General features: G+C 34.0%; 2 protein-coding genes across 2 annotated transcripts; both read right to left on the bottom strand.

Moving 5' to 3' along the window:
- Positions 1 to 5,824: 5,824 nt before the first annotated feature.
- LOC110442683 (ctenidin-1-like) lies at positions 5,825 to 7,825 on the bottom strand. Its single transcript, XM_021486401.1, has 3 exons — positions 7,625 to 7,825; positions 6,516 to 6,906; positions 5,825 to 5,945 (listed from the first exon to the last, which is right to left on the bottom strand). The coding sequence occupies exons 1-2, from the start codon at positions 7,818 to 7,820 to the stop codon at positions 6,527 to 6,529; spliced, it is 576 nt and encodes a 191-aa protein (XP_021342076.1). The 5' UTR covers positions 7,821 to 7,825; the 3' UTR covers positions 5,825 to 5,945; positions 6,516 to 6,526.
- Positions 7,826 to 17,681: 9,856 nt separating this feature from the next.
- On the bottom strand, positions 17,682 to 19,317 carry LOC110442685 (glycine-rich cell wall structural protein-like). Its single transcript, XM_021486405.1, has 3 exons — positions 19,092 to 19,317; positions 18,396 to 18,720; positions 17,682 to 17,802 (listed from the first exon to the last, which is right to left on the bottom strand). Exons 1-2 carry the CDS (start codon positions 19,270 to 19,272, stop codon positions 18,407 to 18,409), a joined length of 495 nt encoding a protein of 164 aa, XP_021342080.1. The 5' UTR covers positions 19,273 to 19,317; the 3' UTR covers positions 17,682 to 17,802; positions 18,396 to 18,406.
- Between the last annotated feature and the right edge of the window lie 1,190 nt (positions 19,318 to 20,507).

Raw genomic sequence — 20,507 nt, 5'->3', positions numbered from 1 at the left:
AAATGGTTGCAAAATATTAAAGAATTACTAGGTAACTCGGGAATGAACTATGTATGGATATTTCAAGAAACATGTACTGTTAGCAAGCCGCTACTGGAAAATATACTTAAATCAAAGTTACAGGATCAATTTATTCAAAAATGGAATCATGACGTCACAATATCGTCCAGAGGGAATATCTATTCTATTTTTAAGAAAGATTTTGGCTTAGAAGGATATTTGAAACGGCTTGGGGAAAAAGATCGGGAAATAATGTCTAAATTCAGAACATTAAATTCGAAACTCCCTATCGAAACAGGAAAATGGACAGGTGTCTTAAGGGAAAATAGAATATTTCCTCTCTGTAACATCGATGTTGGCGACGAATTCCAGTATTTATTTATTTGTAATAACAGTCAGATCACGGAACTGAGGCAAAAATATATACCTAAGTATTACTATAATTATCCGACGACCGTGAAAATGAAAGGAATGTTTCAAATATGCAACACTGTTCTCCTTAAAAAAGTTGGTAAATTTCTAGAAACAACATTGAAAATATTAATTATGCTGTAAATCCTGTTATATCATAAGTTATACAGAATAAATTGTTGTATTTGTATAAATGTGACCTCTTGTACCACACTAAAGTGTGACTGAGTGAAATAAAAACTTGTGAAAACTTGTGGGAAAACCACGATACAGTGGGGGACAGGCATTCTTAAGATATTGCACCAACTGTTAGTGAATATTGTATTGACGTACGTGTTGTAGATTTCGGTAGGTAGCGGTATGAATGATTTGCATCGTTTTCGTTTCCAACTAACCAATTTCGAAAGAAAAAATATCCAAATATGTTCAGTACCTAAAGGTTCTTACACGAACATATTCTCATATATATTAACCTATGAATATTTATATCTATACAACGGATGTCTTTTCTGGCGTTTGATCAGAGGAAAACTAATGACTGATGTGTCATTGGATTATTGAAATTTGATGTTTTTCTGCTATCATTTAAAAGTTAATTCATATATAATTTCAACCGTTTGACGGGTAGGAATTAGGGTGAAATTATTTTCTCGATCTTATGCAGTGCCAATAGGTGGCGTGATGATCTGTGATTTGCACGTGCAAATCCCAATCGCGTGTTACCTGTACCGCGTGTTACGTGTACGTGTCATTCAGGCGACACGGGTAGCGGCAGGTAGACGTGAAAGTTAATTTTTACATAATTAAAAATTGGGAGTGAGTTTTGGCGGAATTAGAATTTACAATTAGATTAATTTTATATCTGATATACATATATTGGTAATCAGTGATATGGGGAGTATTCATCATCAGTCGCAGTGCCTCTGTCGCAGTGAAATATATTTCTGTATTTTGTGTTGTTTATCCTATTGGATAATTGAATAGAGAACGTTACTTACTGATATCTAATAAAAGCGTAGCTCCTTTCTACACCTTGCCTTTAATTCTGTTCGTCCGGAAGTAGATGTCCAGTGAGGAAACCGGAAGTGTATCCTTGAAGCAAAGACAATTGTGTTTCAACCCATACATTAACATCTTCATAGAATGAAAACAATACCCATGTTTTATTACTTGTTAATTTAGATAAACAATGATATACATTCTGAGTGAAAAAAGTCTATCACATAAAATGTGATACTAACAGGCCTGAAACTTCGTTCAGAGATTATCATACTGTGACGTCACAATACATCGGCCTTCATCGGTTATTTCCAGAAGGATGAAAAATAACCGTAAAATTCTGGAAGTGATGTCCGTTGCATTTTATCTCTTTGTCGGTGCTTCAAGACTTTTTTTATTTCAGTTTTTTCCACAAGCACAAAAAGTAAAAATGCGGATATTTTCTGACGATCTTTTTTGTCATCAACCCGGTTCTGTGCTTTTTTCTACCGTGAGACATTTGCTTTTGATTTCCATTTTTTGAGAATATGAACGAAAAAATTGACATTTTTGAAAGTCTGGATATAGTCTTTATATTATTTATGCATCACAACTCATAAAAGAAGCAATGGAAAATGCATTTATGACGAAATTTACAAAAAAAATCAAGACAACCAACCCAAGTGTAACGTATTACTTTTTCACAACGCGTGCCGATTTATAACTACAGACAGAAACTGTAATTTTATTTGGCATCATTACCTGTCAAACCTCGGTGACAGTTACGAAATTTGAAATTCAATCCGGTGTTTCAGGATGGAACAGTAACTGAGACTACATATCCATATCAAGACACTTTCAGTTATATCAAAGTATAACAATGTTTCTTTTTTTAATTTCATTTTTTACTAACATCTCTTTACATTTACTTAGACTACATGTAATCGTCAAATATGTAATATGCACTTTTTTCTATAGTAATTACCAAACAGTTTTCTCCCCAGCTTATCTCCATCATTCTTTTTGTACTTTGACGGAAGCATGCAGAGAGTTTTATTCTAAATATGGGAGGAAGCTGGAGTATCCGGAGAAACCCCGCGTGGTCGGGCAGGTGTCCGGGATAGAATCCGGCCATCTTGGTGAAGACGAGCGCGCTATCCACTGCGCCACCGATCCATCATATACGTTACGCACAAGAACAAATATCTACTTTAGTTTTGACCAGGGACAGTATACAATACGTCCCTGCTTTGACTGAAAGAAAATGGCGTCATTAATGCAAAAATTATATTGTGAATACATTTTTACCACTCATCAACGATATAAAAAATCTACATACGGAAAACTTGCCCCTGTCCCCCTATTGTTAAGTCGGTCTTAATCTCATTAGAGCTTGCGTTTTGTTGTTATTCCTCGACTAGCCCACTTTAAATAAAGTTTATCTTATCTCATTCTGAGAGTTGTATTCTTAATCAGTAAATATCAGAGATCAACAAAAGCCTCGCTCTCTTAAGGCTTTGCCTTTTCATATTATGCTTAATTTCAGAGATAAGTATGCAAGAACACACACTTGTGTTATATTCTGGAGTGCGCGTAGCGCACGAATGAATATATACATCCGCGCAATAAATGAGTGCTTTCTGATTCGTTAAAAAACACAAGTGTTGGTCTTGCTTTTATCATATACTTTCCGTATTTGGTAGAGATAGATTCAAAATTTGTATAAACTTTGATATCTTTTGCAAATACTGGGAACTTTTCAGTTCGCCATGACAAGGGGATTCCCATAAAAAGTAGTTTCGGCTAGTAGGTAAATACAACATCCCGTATTGCACATGAACAATACAGAACGTTGTATTTCCTGGTCTGAAAATTGCTTGTAGTTTTTGTCTTGTCGAAATGATGACGTAAGAGTTGATAAAAGTTTAACTTTAAATTTTAATAAGAGCTTACTTTTGACTTGACGGCTGGATATTCTGGAGTGTCCAAAATATACCCGATGTGTTCCGTACAGAGTCTATATAACCTTACTGCTTTACAATACAACATATCACAGTTAAATACATGTACGTACAATTATATAAAGGTACCTGAGGTTTAAGTGACAGGTGTCGCTTATTGTTAGATTAATTACCCATGGTCAGTGTCCACAAGTTAATACTATTACACTAATCCTGCGGCGTAATGTGATGGACAATAATAATGAGTTATGAAAGTAAGTTTACAGAGAGCACGTACTTAGGGATATAAAAACTTAACACATGAGTCTTATATCAAATGTCCCAAAATGTCACAAAGGATATATAGTAATTACAATTAAGGATAATGCCACATGTATATAGCCAATTTTTTGCTTTAAGTCGCACTTGAGTTGTTAGATATGAACAATTCGAAATATAAATTTAATAATAGATGGTAAGATTAAAATGTTTCATGAAAAAGCAAATATTTACACAAGTAATTTCAGCACTAATTTATCACACATTTTCTGTTTGATATTACTAGTACTATAACAAACAAGATTCAACAGGTACAGTATGTGATAAATTCTAAAACTTCAGTTCGTTGTATAGTTGTTCATTATCGTATGCCTCGTGTTTCGAATACGAATTTATTTCTTATAACTGGAGCTTTAAATTGATATAAGCTGCCATTCAATGGAAACATAATCGTCATTTTTATATATTTCCCCATTCCACTGCCAAATACTGTAACTATAAGTACTGGAAACTGTTTTCCCGGCACGTGTTGGATCATTTATGAAAATAAACCCCCACCTTGCGGGACGGGACTACTATGCGAATGATAAAGATGAAATAAACAAGAAAATAACTAGAAATTGTTGATAACAATTTGACGGACTTTTCACATAAGTCTTAATATAGAATTCAAAGGGAGATAACTCGTCTTCAGATTTCTTTCAGTAAGCTCATTTTGTACAAGAGACTGCACATTGCACTATCTTTTCTTATTAAACTTTTACCCATATATCCTAAAACATTAGATATAATTACCTAATCTGAGCTCGTGCTGGCTATAAGGAGCCGCAGAAGAATAGTTGTACCATTTTGGTTAATATTGGCTTGGTAGAATTTGAGAAGATCGATAAAGACTATACTCATAATTTTACATATCAAAACACTCACCCCCATACAAAAACCGGAAGTTGACATTTTTGGTAAAATAATATGAAAGAAAACGTTTCCCCTCGCTAATTTCTTCATCATATCTTCAGTTCAACTTTGTGTCTCAAATCGTTAACAATATATATATTGGTATAGGCTGTAAACCAATCAGAGCTCGTGGGTAAAATTCCAACATAGAATTTTAATTGCTCAAAAAATTAACATAAGTTCGCCTGAGGAATGCATGTACTAATTTTGGTTAATATTGCACTGGCAGAATTACGGAAGATCCATAAATGATTTTACCCAAACCAGAATATTTGAACCCCATACCAAAAACCGGAAGTTGAATTTTTTTCTAAAACAATATGAGAGCGAAATGTTTCCCTTGTATATTCTTATATCGTATCCAGAGATCAACTTTGTGCTTGGTATTGTTTATGCAATATATGCTGTTAACAAAGCAGAGCTCGTGGCAGCCATGTTGGAAATTGTATTGCTCCAAAAAGTAACATAAGTTCGTAAGGACCCTAGAAATACATGTACCAATTACGGTTGATACTGCGATGGCAGAATTGGAGAAGAAGATCGTTGAAGTTTGTAAAAAAAAATTCATAAAGATCAAAGGCAATTATGAACACATCATATGACGTCAACGGGAAATGTTTCAGAAACAATAAATATTTTAAATTGATCGGATGGCCATTTGCAATCGACTACAAAAAGAAGTTTCAAAACATGTGAAAAATGAAAGTTTTAAAAATGGTTGATTTTTGACCCCATGGCGAGAATTTAAACTTGACCGTTTTCCTCATTACATGGCATGGGTCAAATTTAGCCTCAACCACACTTTATCAATACATTATACATGTAGTATAAATACCGTACCATTAAAAGTTAAAATGATATGTCTGTTTAAAAAAAAAAGGTAAAACATATCACTTTATAGGTTTAACAGGCTGCTTAGTTATCGGTCTAACCGATTGAGTTACACCTGTTATGAAAGTGTCCTGATACAGTTATATCCTAAGGAAAATAAAAAGTAGATAACTGCATATAGGAAAATTTAAGCGAAATTGTGTGAACGACTTTGGTAGCTTATACTCAGATGTGTCTACGATCCGTGTGACATATCAATGTCAGCTGAGAGCAGTCTAATCATTGTTTACATGATAACTTTTTCCAAATGTCGTGGTTTGGTATGTCAGTGGTTGAGAAAGGCAGTTTCCATTTTGTAACCCCAACGGACAACAGAGGATTTGCTTTCACCTATACTGCTCAACGGACAATTAAGAATACTAACAATGGAATAAGGTTTGTATGTTGTTTTATTTACAAAAACTTAAACAGAATAAATACAACAAATAACGACGGCTAAGTATCAAGCTCCCCAGTCATCGCGTCATCTTCACCGCTGGGACTTAACCATTCCTGTAGGAAAGAAACAACAGCAGACGTTAGTGAACAGTGATTGCCTCCCTTGATTAGTTTTGACAAAATTCGAACAGACCTTCATGTGGCATAATTTGAGTGGAATTGTATTCATACGAAAATGTAGTCTTTGTCAACTCCTAACACTGCAGGGTGGAGCCGTCAAAGGTATAACAAAAAATACCTATTGAATTATTTATGTAGCATACTTATTGATTGATAAATTTATCGATACGATATCTACAATCGAACAAGAAAAAAAGTAAAAAGATCCTGCAGAGCTAAACATACAATAATGCATCGGGTTTGTAGACGAAATCTAATTTAAAAGGGGTAGAAATCCGGACAAAACATTACATTCCCTGGTTTGATAGCCGGCCTAATCTGTTGTACCGATTATACATGGAAAGTGTCGATTATTTCAGCATTGAGTAGAATTGAAGAAAAAAAGCGATGTTTTCGATAAAGGGCTCAAAAGTCTGGACTAAACCAGCATCATAAGACTAATTGAGCGAGTTGGTATAAATGTTCCATTCTAGAAAAAGTTGGGAATTAAGAAAGTCTACACACCTGTTACGTATTTAGTAGATAGTTTGGCTAGGGTAATACTGTTGACCGCTGGCATACGTCTGCTGTCCACCACTGTATTGTCCGGCTCCTGCGTTGTACTGACCACCGCTGTACAATTGTGATCCTCCGTACTGACCGGCACCGTACATCTGGGATCCTCCGTACTGACCGGCCCCGTACATCTGGGATCCTCCGTACTGCCCGGCACCGTACATCTGGGATCCGCCGTACTGCCCGGCACCGTACATCTGGGAACCACCATACTGACCACCAGAGTACATCTGGGAACCTCCGGATTGACCGCCGGTAGTGTAAACAGTTGGGTAGCCTTTTGTAGTCATACCACCCTTTACGTAACCACCGTGACCGTAGTGCTTCTTGCAGGGCAGACCTGAAACACATAGAATAAAATGGTTAGCTGGAATTTTTAGTCAAAAGAATTATTTGAAACAAAATACGGAGGTGTGCTGTAACACATTCAAGGTAACCTACTCCGGCTGTCTTAACCATCAATAAAGAAGCGCCATTCACATTGAACTTTGACCCGACTTCTAGCTGTCCCACCAGAATCAGATCCACGAAATCGTTTTGGATTATTTTTACTAAGCAGCAGTCATGTAGACTTTTTTTTTCTGGAACTTTGAAAAAAATTTGTAATGTGCACCGATATTCACTAGTCTATTTCAATATCACGCGAAGATTTCGAATCATTTTAATTGAAATTATTTGCAAATTAATCAAGACATGGAAATTGAATGAATTCGAAAACTTAACTTAAACACCACGAGTTAAATATAAAAAGTCATACTAGCAACCACAGCAAATAAGATGTTGATTACTGTAAACAACGTATGCAAAACACATCTCAAAGTTAGATACCTGTTTACAATGATTCACTACTTGTCACGATTGACGTTTCTTTACTAAAAGATATGTTGCTGCTGAGAACATGTACGTTTTTCTCACTCAGTTATACCAATGCAGAGATTACTCGTGTCTATTATTAATAGAAATGTCCATATGTGGTTGCTGTGGGGAAAACCCCCTAAAAATTCATTTTTGTTCTAGAAATATTATCCTAAAATATATATAATAACGTTTCTACATACCTGATCCCTTGACGATGGGATATCCTCCTTGCATGTGACCGCCAAAGTGACCACCACCAAAGTGACCACCACCGAGGTGACCACCATCGAAGTGACCCCCTGCCCCAATGATGAAGCCATCATCATCGTCGAAAAGGGAGGCAGAGGCTACCGACAGAACGGCGACGAGAACGGCGGCGGCGATGAAAGTATTCATGGTTATAGCTGGTAAAAGTAGAAAGATGATATCAATAAATGATCTAAAATCAACTCCAGTTTCTATTTTTGATTATAAGTAGCTTGTTACAAAAATAATGCTCAATTACAAAAATAAATATATAAATAAACGAATAAATAAACAAATAAATAGATAAGACAAATCGAATAAATTATTAATTATTTAATATTGCTATAATGTTCTTGTTTAACTATATTTCTGGTTTATCTATTTCCATATGAAGATGAAATCTACAATCTACACCAGTTGCTATTTTTAAATAAGTAGCTTTTTTATAAAAATAATGTTCAATTACCAAAATTAAATATAAATAAACGAATAAATAAACAAATAAATAGATAAAAAATCTTGTAAATAAAGACATATTACTAGAATTTTCTCGCACAACTATAAGTCGAACTAGCTACATGTGTAGTGTACATCGTATTAGGAAATGTCTTACTTACTTGTCAGGATAGAACAAACTATACGATTGACTTGGCGTACCGGCCTTATATAGGGTTCAAAGTGAGCTCCCTTCTACGTAATGTGTACCGGGAAGTCACGGCCAGTCTCGTGGAATCATTTATTTTCAGACATTCGTTAGATAAGATTGCCAGAATTACCTGGTGATGAAGTAATATGGACAAAAATTAGCCTACCCCACTCGACTTACATTATTGGAACAGCTTATAGACCAGAACGCTCTATCCTACCGTTTTGGGAAAATTTAAGGTCATCTATAAATAATGCTCTTGATATCTCTCCTAATGAGACTTAAATATTGACTTCTTCACTGCTTCAAATAATCACGTTCTTTATGACATCATACAACTCCTTGTCACTAACTAATGTTCAATATCAATTTCAATAAAAAAATTTGTCAAAGGACAAATGGATTGGGCAGCAGGCATATCCTATTTAAGCCCTCTCCAAACATAGTAACTAACAGTGGTACAAGCATAGACATTAGCACACATACAAACACATATAAACAAGTTGGTATTATCAAATTAATAATCAAATTAGGGGAAACAACTATTAATACCCATTTTTATTATAATTGAATCTAATGGTTTAAATTCTAACCTTTTATTTTGATACCGAAAAGACATGTACTATATATATATGTCTGAAGAATCTCCTAGAAGAGTTGAAAGTACTAAAGACTCGTTATTAAGAATTTTTCTTTTTATAATATATATATACATATATACATATTATGAAGAGAAAAGAAAAATAATTTGTTGATGGAGCTGCATGTATAAACATTTAATGGGATTAAAGTACCGCACCCAACAGATACAGGCCAAAAAGTCCATTGTATCACACAAGGCCATCCACTGATGAGTTTAGAATTCAATCCCACCAAATGGTTTAATTTATGCATATTAAACACAGGTTAAATATAAATAATCAACATGTCTTCTGAACCCCCCCCNCCCCCCCCCCCCCCCCTCCCCCCTCATTACCTCATTAACAATATATGAAAATAAACAAAGAAGACTAATAGGAAATATTAATATTAATATTCCTATACCATTTTTTGAAATCAGAAGAATTACATTGAGAGAAAAAAATATAGATAGATAAATAAATAAAATGTAAATAAATAAAGTGTTAATAAATAAAAATAGAGTTCTTGTGATAAATTAGTACTCCACCACAAGGGCCTGATCTTCGGTCCAGTCTGTCATGTGAGTAGGAATCTATGGTGATATCAGAATCTAATAAAACTAAAATGTAATTGGATATAGATAGGAGAATATGTTTGTTTTCATTTTCATCACATCTCTCACAACCATTTCGCATGGCATATAATGATAAATGGTTGTGAGTTTCATGGAATATTTTCTGAAAAACGTACAATCTTTCTGACGGTCATTATTTAGGTTACTGGCCTCATTTCTCAACTGACAGAGAATAATATTAGTTTCCCTATTTCCTAAAAACTGTTTGAATTTGGAATAGGTGTTATTCACTTTTTGAACTAATAGGCGGAACGAATATTTTGAAGGTCTGAAGCGATATTATTTATTTCATTAAACATGGATGGAAAAGTCTTTTAGAAAAGTTAACAGTTCGACAAAGAAGAGGATCACATATTCTAACTGATCTAATGGGATACCTAGCTAGTGTGGGATCATGAAAATGTGACTTAGTGATTTCTTTAAGATAATATGAAGTTTCATTACTCATAATCTTGTACATGAGCATCATTTTATGTTGTTTTCTCCTACTTTCAAGAGGAACCCAGCCTCATTCTTTGTACGCAGTCCTGTAATTATTCTTGCAGCCTCTAGCTGGGTTGATTCTCAGAGATATTTTTTAGATTTTGTTAACAATATCCCAAACAACATCTGCATATTCTAGTATAGGTCTAATATATGATGTACACATTGTGGTTAATGACTGTCTGTCTACAGATTCTGTTTTATTTGGATTAAATTTAATATCGCATTTATTAGCAAAGCCCAGAGTTTTATATTACTGAGATCATTTGTTAGGTTTTGTGCTAATTCGATTGGATCATCGTCTGTTACAGCGTACAGAGAAGTGTCATCAGCAAACAGTTTAATTACATGAGAAACACAGTCAACAATATCATTAATATAAAGTAAAAACAAAAGTGGACCGAGAACCGAGCCCTGTGGTGCCCCTGCATTTACAGGCCTGGATGTAGATATATATCCCTCAGTTAACACTCTTTGTTTTCTGTCATCTAAAACAATTCTTAACCAACAAAGTAATTTCCCTTTGACGCCATATAATTGGAGTTCATGTACCAGTACATCATGCCATACTCTATCGAACGCCTTGCTTATGTCACAAAAAAACAAATCTTAATTCTTTATACTGGTCAAGACATTGTACAATAGTATGATATACTGATTTATAGTAGAGTCCTTTGGCATAAATCCAGAATGATGCATAGTAATAAGTTCATGTATAGTAAGATAATTAAACATGTACTTATATATGATTTTTTCTATAATATTACAAAAATATGAACTAATAGAAATTGGTCTATAATTAGAAATTTCATTTATTAAACCTTTTCCTTTATAAATGGCATTAGTATTAGCAGTATTCCAAACTCCTGTTTGTAGTGTTTTGTTGAAAAGCAATGTTAAAGGAAGAGAAATAGAATGTTCAAGTTGTTTATCAATTTAGGTACCATGCCATCGGGTCCAGCTGGTTTATTACTATTTAGGAGAAACAATTGGTCATTGACATCTTGATGTGCTATTGTCATGTTTTCCAAAGAGTGGGGAGAGTTAATTTCAATATCAGGAATGGGTTCAAGATTCTCAGAAGTGGTATATATTACGGTGGCTGATATGTGCCATTTCGTTGTTTCGTCTTTTCGTCCCGAAAAAAAAAACGAACGAGATTTAAGGATAACTTTTAAATGTCGTCTTTTCGGGGCGAAAATACGACACAACGAGAATTAAGATTTGTTAATTGCCGTCCTTTCGGGGCGAAAAGACGAAACAACGAAATGGCACATATCAGCCAACTTAAGATATAGAGATAAAAAATATTATTTGCATTTAAAACAGTTTTTGCAATTTTCCACCAACTACTTGGAGAAACATTTTTATTAGTCAATGATTTTGGCATATTTTCAATATAATTATTCTTGGCCTCTCTTAATTTATTAATGACTTCATTCCTGATACGTCTGTAGTTTTCACAATGACATGGTAATTTACGTAACTTTGCTTTTCTATATGCCCTATTTCTTTGTCTAATTTTAAATCTAATTTCATTTGTCATCCACTTTTTATCTCTATACCTTACTGTAACATTTCTACCAGGAATACATTCGGATATTTTTTTTATTAATAGCATTACAAAGAGTATTATTAAATTCATTACTATCTTGAAATTCTGAGAGTGCAAGCCAATCAATCATATTTATGTTCCTACTCTTTTTTTCATAATCTGCTTCCTGATAGAGTAATATTTTTTCTAATAGGTTTTTGTTTAAAGACATCAAATGAGATACTGAATTGAATAAGAGAGTGGTCACTACAAATGGGTGGAGAAACAGATACATTTTTATTTAAGTTTAAACTATTTGAGAAAACAATATCTAATGAGGTGGAGGATGTTTGAGTTATGCGTGTGGGTTCATCAACATAGTTTACAAGATTATATTTGGTCATAAGTCTACCAAGATGACTATAAGGTTGTAAGTTAATCATGTTTACATTAGTATCACCTGTTGTGACTATATTTAGATTAGTATGTATAGCTCTCTCAAATACAAAGTCTAGTGTTTCCCAATAAGTTACAGGCATTTCTGGTCTATAAATACAACATAATAAGAATTTACGAGACTCAATACATACTTCAACCCAAATTAATTCTACATCATTATATTCTGAGTGTGTTCGTCTTTTAGTAAAAATAGAGTTCTTGTGATAAATTAGTACTCCACCACCCAGGCCTGATCTTCGGTCCAGTCTGTCATGCGAGTAGGAATCTATGGTGATACTTCAGGAGAAATGTGAGTTTCTGTTAGACATATAATATCATTATTATTTAATTCAGCTTCTTTAGTATCAATTTTATTTCTTAATGATCTAACATTTAGGTGAGCAATATCAAGACTGCATAAGAGCCCCGGATTAAGTTCAATGTCATTATATCTCAACAACAAAATATGAATAACTAATGTTATAAAAGATCCTACTCGTACTGGACGTACTAGATCCTATACTATTATCTGACTCTATTTCTTGTATTGACTCTTCTGTAATTTCTGTTGATAGATCATTATATAGTGACCATGATGGTTGTACTGCTTTCATGAATCTTCCTTGTCTTTTTAAACAAGTCTATAAACGTAAGATTTGGCAGTACAAGAGTGCAAATTTTGAAAAATGTAATGAACTTATATCTAATCATAATTGGATAGATATTTTTGTATAATTGTGACTCGGTTAATTTAGCATGTGATCGTTTTATGAACATTTATCTACCAAACGTTTGGTAGATATCAATAAGTTCAAATCACAGCGAAACAAAGTTAATAATATGGAAAAGCATGCACGTGTTTAATGAAAATGTTAATGATGTTATTGATGGGTACTCATCTTCTGATCCTAAGTCTTATTGGAAATTAATTAAAAGGTTAATTAAAACGTTTGATACTTCACAACCTATACCGTCCTTAATTGATCCTATTACGAATGACATAGTTACTAGAGATGAAGATAAAGCTGAATTATTAAATAACTATTTTTGTAGTATTACTAGAGTAGATGACAGTAACATTGATGTTCCGATTATTGCGCCAAAAACTGAGAAACAAATAAGTTCAATTTGATTACATTCAACTGAAATACGCGATGTTCTACAAATATTGAAGCTCGGCAAGGCCTCGGGAGGGGATGGAATCAGCCACCATATGCTAAGAAATACTGCTCACACTGTTTGTATTCCGCTCGAAATAATATTTAATATTCCTTATCAACAGAAATTTATCCAAATAAATGTAACATAGCTAATATAATGCCATTGATTAAAAAGGGTGACAGACATTCTCCTTCGAATTATAGACCAATTTCCTTGCTGTCCACTGTTGAGAAAAGTTTGAAAGAGTGGTTTTTAAACATTTGTACAACTACGGTATAGAAACTTCTTTGTTTTACAAATATCAGTCTGGTTTTATGGTCATTCTACAGTGTCAACTCATTGATATTTATCACCTTTGTATTGCACTTGAAGAGAATAAGCATACGTGTGTTGTATTCTGTGACATATCCAAAGCTTTTGGTTAGGATTGGCATAGAGGTCTTGTAGTGAAGTTAAAATCGTACGGAATTTCAGGTGAATTGCTTATATGGTAAGAAAATTATTTGTCTCAGAGACACCAAAGGGATTTTTAAACAGTTTATATTCTTCTGTAGGTCTAATTGAGACTGGGGTTCCGCAAGGCTCTATTCTTGGCCTACTTTTATTTCTTATATTTATTAATGACATAGAAGATATTTTTGAATCAACATCTCGTCTTTGTGCAGACGATACATCATTACTTAAGTCATCTTCATCTTGTCCAGAAATTCAAGAAACTGTAAATATAGACCTAGAGATCTTAAATACTTGGTCAAAAACCTGGTTGGTTAATTTTAATCCTGAAACCCCCCAGATGTATTGTTTATTTCGAATTCAATCGATATCGAAGAAGACTTCGATTTAGAATTTAATGGGAAAGTATTAAACTTTACAGATTATCATAAACATTAAGGGGTAACTTTAAATTCGAATGCAAAGTGGGGAGATCATGTAAATGGAATTTACACTTCTGTTATGAAAAAAATAATGTCTTACGGAAACTGAAACACTTATTAGGTAGGAGGGATGCTTTTTTGATATTTTACAAGACTTTTATTTTACCTATTTTAGAATATGCTTGTGAGTTGTGGGACGGTTGCACTATTTTTGAATCGGAAAGTTAGAAAAAAGCCCAACGTGAAGCTGCTCGCATTATATTAGGACTTCCTTCATAGACCTCTATTAATACTTTATATTACGAAACTAGTCTTGAAACTTTTTCTAATCGCAGAAAACGGAGGAAACTTCAACTATTGTATAAGATGCATAATAAATTAACTCCTGATTACTCCAATAATCTTTTGCCGACTTTACGTAACAATAATAACTACAGGATTCCTCCTTTCAGACTATCTCTTACTAACTCTTCTTTTCTACCTTCTATTCTTCACTATTAGAATAACTTAGAAAAATCGGTTCGATCCATACTCTCTATTAATTAATTCAAATCCTGTTTAACATCTAATATTCATTCAAGTCCACCTATTTACTTTAAAATCGGAAGTCGTAAACTTATTTTTTTGCAAACTAAGCCCCGACACCAGTGCAGTTCCCTTAATTATGACCTTTTTAGAGTTAACCTTGTTGAGAGTGCATCTTGTAATTGTGGTCATCCTTGTGAGAATGCCTTTCACTATTTTATGGAATGTCACCTTTTTATGAACGAAAGACGTATTTTGGTTCACAATTTGATTAATTTGAATGTTGTGTTAAATTTAGAAATTCTTTTGGCTGGCAATTCACAATTTTCCGTGGACCTTAACTCTAACATTTTTAGATCTGTGCAAAATTTGATTAAATCCAGCAAGAGATTATGAGTTCAAATTGTAACAACAATTGTATATATTTATTGTCATTATTGTAATGTCATTTAAAATGTATATTGGGAGAAGGCGTTGATAAGTTGTTCTAGCTTGTGCCTAATCCCTTATCTAATTTTGACAATAAATATATTTAAACTAAAACTAGATAGGATTTGAATACGGAAGTGCATACTGACAGCGGTACCGATGTCGCGAGGATCCAGACGGCCAGTCACGTTACGTCAGATGTAGACCTGGGTTTGTAGGTAATGGTGTCTCACAACGTTGCATCAGAATTCATAACATACAGAAATATTCATAACTTACTCTAATGCATCTTTTGAGCATTTTCCATATTTTGGTAAAATTGTAAAAGAAAAAAAACCAACCCGAAAATGAATTGGCAGATTTTATATGAATCCCATTTACAAGTAATCTATTATTTGCTATTTTAGTCTATTCCGCTTATCAATTAACAAAATGTTCAACATTTCATTAATTACCATGGTTACAGTTGTATTTAAAAAATATTTCATTGCCATACAAAAGTACAAACTAATTGGACGCAACTTATTACAACATAAGCAACGCCCCTCTCCATTCATCATACATACATACATTGTATATAAGTTAATGGCATAAAAGGAACTAAAATGAAAAAAAAAGAAATAAAAGAAGAAGTATGAACTAAGAGTTTATACAAAGCTGATTTCTAATAATCACGGATAATAGGTAATGAAAGTTAGAAAAATTCAAAAAAGTTTAACGTTCTTCTCCATATGTCCATAAAGTAGGCGTGTATTGTCTATATTGTGATAGATACCTTCTACGTGTAAATTACTTAACATAGGAAGTCTCTGAACTTGATAATTTTGAAAAGAAATATGTATTTTTTTAACATGTAGAGTCACAGGAGCACATTGGTCTATCCACAATATTAAAAATCATAATTCATCTTATTGGCAGTTCTTCAATCTTTTTAATATATTTTGTTTTAAACATATTTTATTGTAATTTATATACAATGGGAGTTGGGCACAAGTTTTAACAACTTATATTAAGCCCTTTCCCTACAATATATTACTACAAAATATCGAGAGAGAGAGAGAGAGAGAGAGAGAGAGAGAGAGAGAGAGAGAGAGAGAGAGAGGGATTCGGATTAGTTGGTAAACAAGGAGTGCAAGAAAATATACTCTAAATCTGTTAGTATCTAGAATAAATTGCTGCGTCTGTTTGTCTAATAGGATGTTTTCTTGATATGACAATTCATTATTACCGTATAGTAATAGCTGCAAGTTAAGTGGAATGAAATCATTCAATTCGCATAAGAGTTTAATTCTCTGATCCGCATAATTATTACAAGTAAAAAAGAAGTGATATGTATCTTCGATAAAGTTTCCCCTCGCTAATTTCTTCATCTAAAGAACAACTTTGTTCCTCAAATCGTTAACGAAATATATTGGTATAGGCTGTTAACCAATCAGAGCTCGTGGCGGCCATGTTGGAATTTTAATTGCTCCAAAAATAAACATAAGTTCGTTAGAGGAATGCATGTACAAATGTTTGTTAATATTGGAATGGCAGAATTACGGAAGACGATCCATAAATGATTTTACCCAAAACAGCACATTTGAACTTTGACTCCATACCGAAAACTGGAAGTTGACATTTTTTGCTAAAACAATATGAGAGAGAAATGTTCCCCTTGTATATCTTTATATCGTTTCCAATGATCAACTTTGTGCTTGATATTGTAAATGAAATATATTGGTAAAAGCTGTTAACAACTCAGAGCTCCAGGCAGCCATGTTGGAAATTTAATTGCTCCAAAAAGTAACAACTTTATAAGGTCCCTAGACATACATGTACCAATTATGGTTAATATTGTAATGACAGAATTAGAAAAGAAGTTTGTAAAAATATTGTCCGATTTTCAAAAAGATCAAAGGCAATGATGAACACACCTCATCTGACGTCAACGGGAAATGTTTCAGAAACAATAAATATCTCAAATTGATCGGATGGCCATTTGCTATCGACTACGAAAAGAATTTTTCAAAACAAGTGAAAAATGAAAAAGTTCTAAAAATAGTTGACTGTTGACCCCATGGCGAGAATTTAAGCTTGACCTTTTTCCTTTTTACATGACATGAGTCAAATTTAGCCCCGGCCACACTCTATCAATATATTATAGTATAAATACAGTGCTATTTATAGTTAAAAAGATATGGCTGTTTAAAAAAAGGTAAAAAAGTATCCCTTTATAGGTCATGGCAGCCATATTGAATTTTCGATTAACTTGCAAATTTGGTCATGAAATCTCCAAACTATTAACTACAACCTGGCAAAATACCATGTAATACCTATAACCATTTAGAAGGAAAGTTGGTTTAAAGATCTTGAGAAGAAGAAGAAGAAGTCAAGAAGCGATAACTGCCTATAGGAAAAAGCACAGTGCAGTGAGGCATGGATCTTTAAGCGAAATTGTGTGAACGACTTTGGTAGCTTATACTCAGATGTGTCTGCGATCCGAGTGACATATCAATGTCAGCTGAGAGCAGTTCAATCATTGTTTACATGTTAACTTTTTCCAAATGTCGTGGCTTGGTATGTCATTGGAGAAAGTCAGTTTCCATTTTGTAACCCCAACGGACAAAAGAGCATTTTCGTTCACGTACTGGCCAACGGACAATTGAAAATAGTAACAATGGAATAAGGTTTCGATGTTGTTTTATTTACAAAAACTTAAACAGAATAAATACAACAAATAACGACGGCTAAGTATCAAGCTCCCCAGTCATCGCGTCATCTTCATCTCTGGGACTCAATCATTCCTGTAGGAAAGAAACAAAAACAGACGTTAGTAAACAGTGATTGCCTCCCTTGATTAGTTTTGACAAAATTAGAACAGACCATCATGTGGCATAATTTGAGCGGAATTGTATTCATACGAAAGTGTAGTCTTTGTCAACTAACACTGCAGAGTGGATCCGTCATAGGTATAACAAAAAATACCTATCAAATTATTTATGTAGCATAATAATTGACTGATAAATTTATTGATACGATATCTACAATCGAACAGGAACAAAAGTTCCTGCAGAGCTAAACATACAATTATAAGTCGGGTTAATAGACGAGATCCTACAGGACAAATCTAATTTAAAAAGGGGTAGAAATCCGGACAAAGCATAGCATTCCCTGGTTTGATAGCCGACCTAATATGTTGTTACCGATTATACATGGAAAGTGTCGATTATTTCAGCATTGAGCATATGACATGTGAAGAAATAAAGAAAAGTTATAAACGATGTTTTCGAAAAAAGGCTCAAAAGTCTGGACTAAACCAGCATCAAAAGACTAATTGAGCGAGTTGGTATACATGTTATATTCTAGAAGCAGTTGGAAAGGAAGAAAGTCTTCACACCTGTTACGTATTCAGTAGATAGTTTGGCTAGGGTAATACTGTTGACCGCTGGCATACGTCTGCTGTCCACCACTGTATTGTCCGGCTCCTGCGTTGTACTGACCACCGCTGTACAATTGTGATCCTCCGAACTGACCGGCACCGTACATCTGGGATCCTCTGTACTGACCGGCACCGTACATCTGGGAACCACCATACTGACCGGCACCGTACATCTGGGAACCTCCGTATTGACCGCCGGTAGTGTAAACAGTTGGGTAGCCTTTTGTGATCATACCACCCTTTACGTAACCACCGTGACCGTAGTGCTTCTTGCAGGGCAGACCTGAAACACAGAAAATAAAACAATTAGTTGGAATTTTTGGTCAAAAGATGTTCTCAAAACTTTAATTAAATTCTAAATAATATTCTTATATGCAATAATACGAGTCTTCCTGGATTTCCGACACCTTCAAGGGAAGCTACTCCAGTTGGCAAAATCGTAAATAGAGATTGTGCCATACACGTTGAACAATAGACTGAAATAACCTAGCAACATGTACGTTTTTTTCACCCAGTTATACCAATGCACGGATTACTCGTGTCTGTTATTAATAGAAATGTCCATATGTGGTTGTTGTGGTGGAAAACCCCTAAAAAAAATCATTTTTCCTAGAAATATTATCCTAAAATATATATAATAACGTTTCTACATACCTGATCCCTTGACGATGGGATATCCTCCTTGCATGTGACCGCCAAAGTGACCACCACCGAGGTGACCACCACCGAAGTGACCCCCTGCCCCAATGATGAAGCCATCATCATCGTCGAAAAGGGAGGCAGAGGCTACCGACAGAACGGCGACGAGGACGGCGGCGACGATGAAAGTATTCATGGTTATAGCTGGTAAAAGTAGAAAGATGATATCAATAAATGATCTAAAAACAACTCCAGTTTCTATTTTTGATTATAAGTAGCTTGTTACAAAAATAATGTTCAATTACCAAAATAAAAATACAAATAAACGAATAGATATTTTTTTTTTTAGATAAAACAAATCGAATAAATAAATCAATCAATTAAAATTGCTATAATGTTCTTGCTTAACTTTAAGATTAATTTAGCTACATATGAAGTTGAAACCTGCAATCTACACCAGTTGCTACACCTGTATTTCTATACAAATAACTTGTAATAAAAATCATTTCCAATTACCGAAATAAAAATATAGATGAACGAATAAATAAACAAATAAATAAATCAAAACAAATCTTGTAAATAAAGACTAATTACTAGAATTTTCTTGCTCAACTACAAGTCGAACTAGCTACATGTACATGTACAGTAGTGTACATCGTATTAAGAAATGTCGCGTTTGCAAAAGTAGTGAACCTTCTTACTTACTTGTCAGGATAGAAAAAACTATAAGATTGACTTGGCGTACCGGCCTTATATACGGTTCAAACTGAGCTCCCTTCTACGTAACGGGTACCGGGAAGTCACGGGAAGTCTCGTGGAATCAAATTTTCAGACATTCGTTAGATAAGATTTTAATACCGGGAAGTGCATACTGACAGCGGTACCGATGTCGCGAGGATCCAGACGGCCAGTCACTTTACGTCAGATGTATACATGTAGACCTGGGTTTGTAGGTAATGGTGTCTGAAAACGTTAACGTTGCAGCATAATTCATAACATACAGAAATAGTCATAACTTATACTCTAATGCATCTTTGGAGCATTTTCCATATTTTGGTTATATTGTAAAAGAAAAAAAAGGAAAATGAATTGGCAGATTATCTATGAATCTCATGCACAAGTATTCTATTATTTGCTATTTAAGTCTATTCCGCTTATCAATTTACAAAAAGTTCAGCATTTTATTAATTACCATGGTTACAATACTTTATTGCCATACAAAAGTACAAAATAATTGGACGCAACTTATTACAACATAAGCAACGCCCCTCTCCATGCATCATACATGCATACATTGTAGATAAGTTAATGGCATGAAAAGGAACTAAAATGGGAAATAAAATCAAGTAAGAACTAAGAGTTTATATAAAGCTTATTTCTAATAATCTCGGATAACAGGTGATGAAAGTTAGAAAAATTCAAAAAATGTTA

This window comes from Mizuhopecten yessoensis, unplaced genomic scaffold, assembly GCF_002113885.1.
Source record: "Mizuhopecten yessoensis strain PY_sf001 unplaced genomic scaffold, ASM211388v2 scaffold716289, whole genome shotgun sequence".
NCBI classification, from domain to species: domain Eukaryota; kingdom Metazoa; phylum Mollusca; class Bivalvia; order Pectinida; family Pectinidae; genus Mizuhopecten; species Mizuhopecten yessoensis.
The sequence above is the reverse complement of the archived record's forward strand: the minus strand, read 5'-3'. Positions and strand labels throughout refer to the sequence as shown.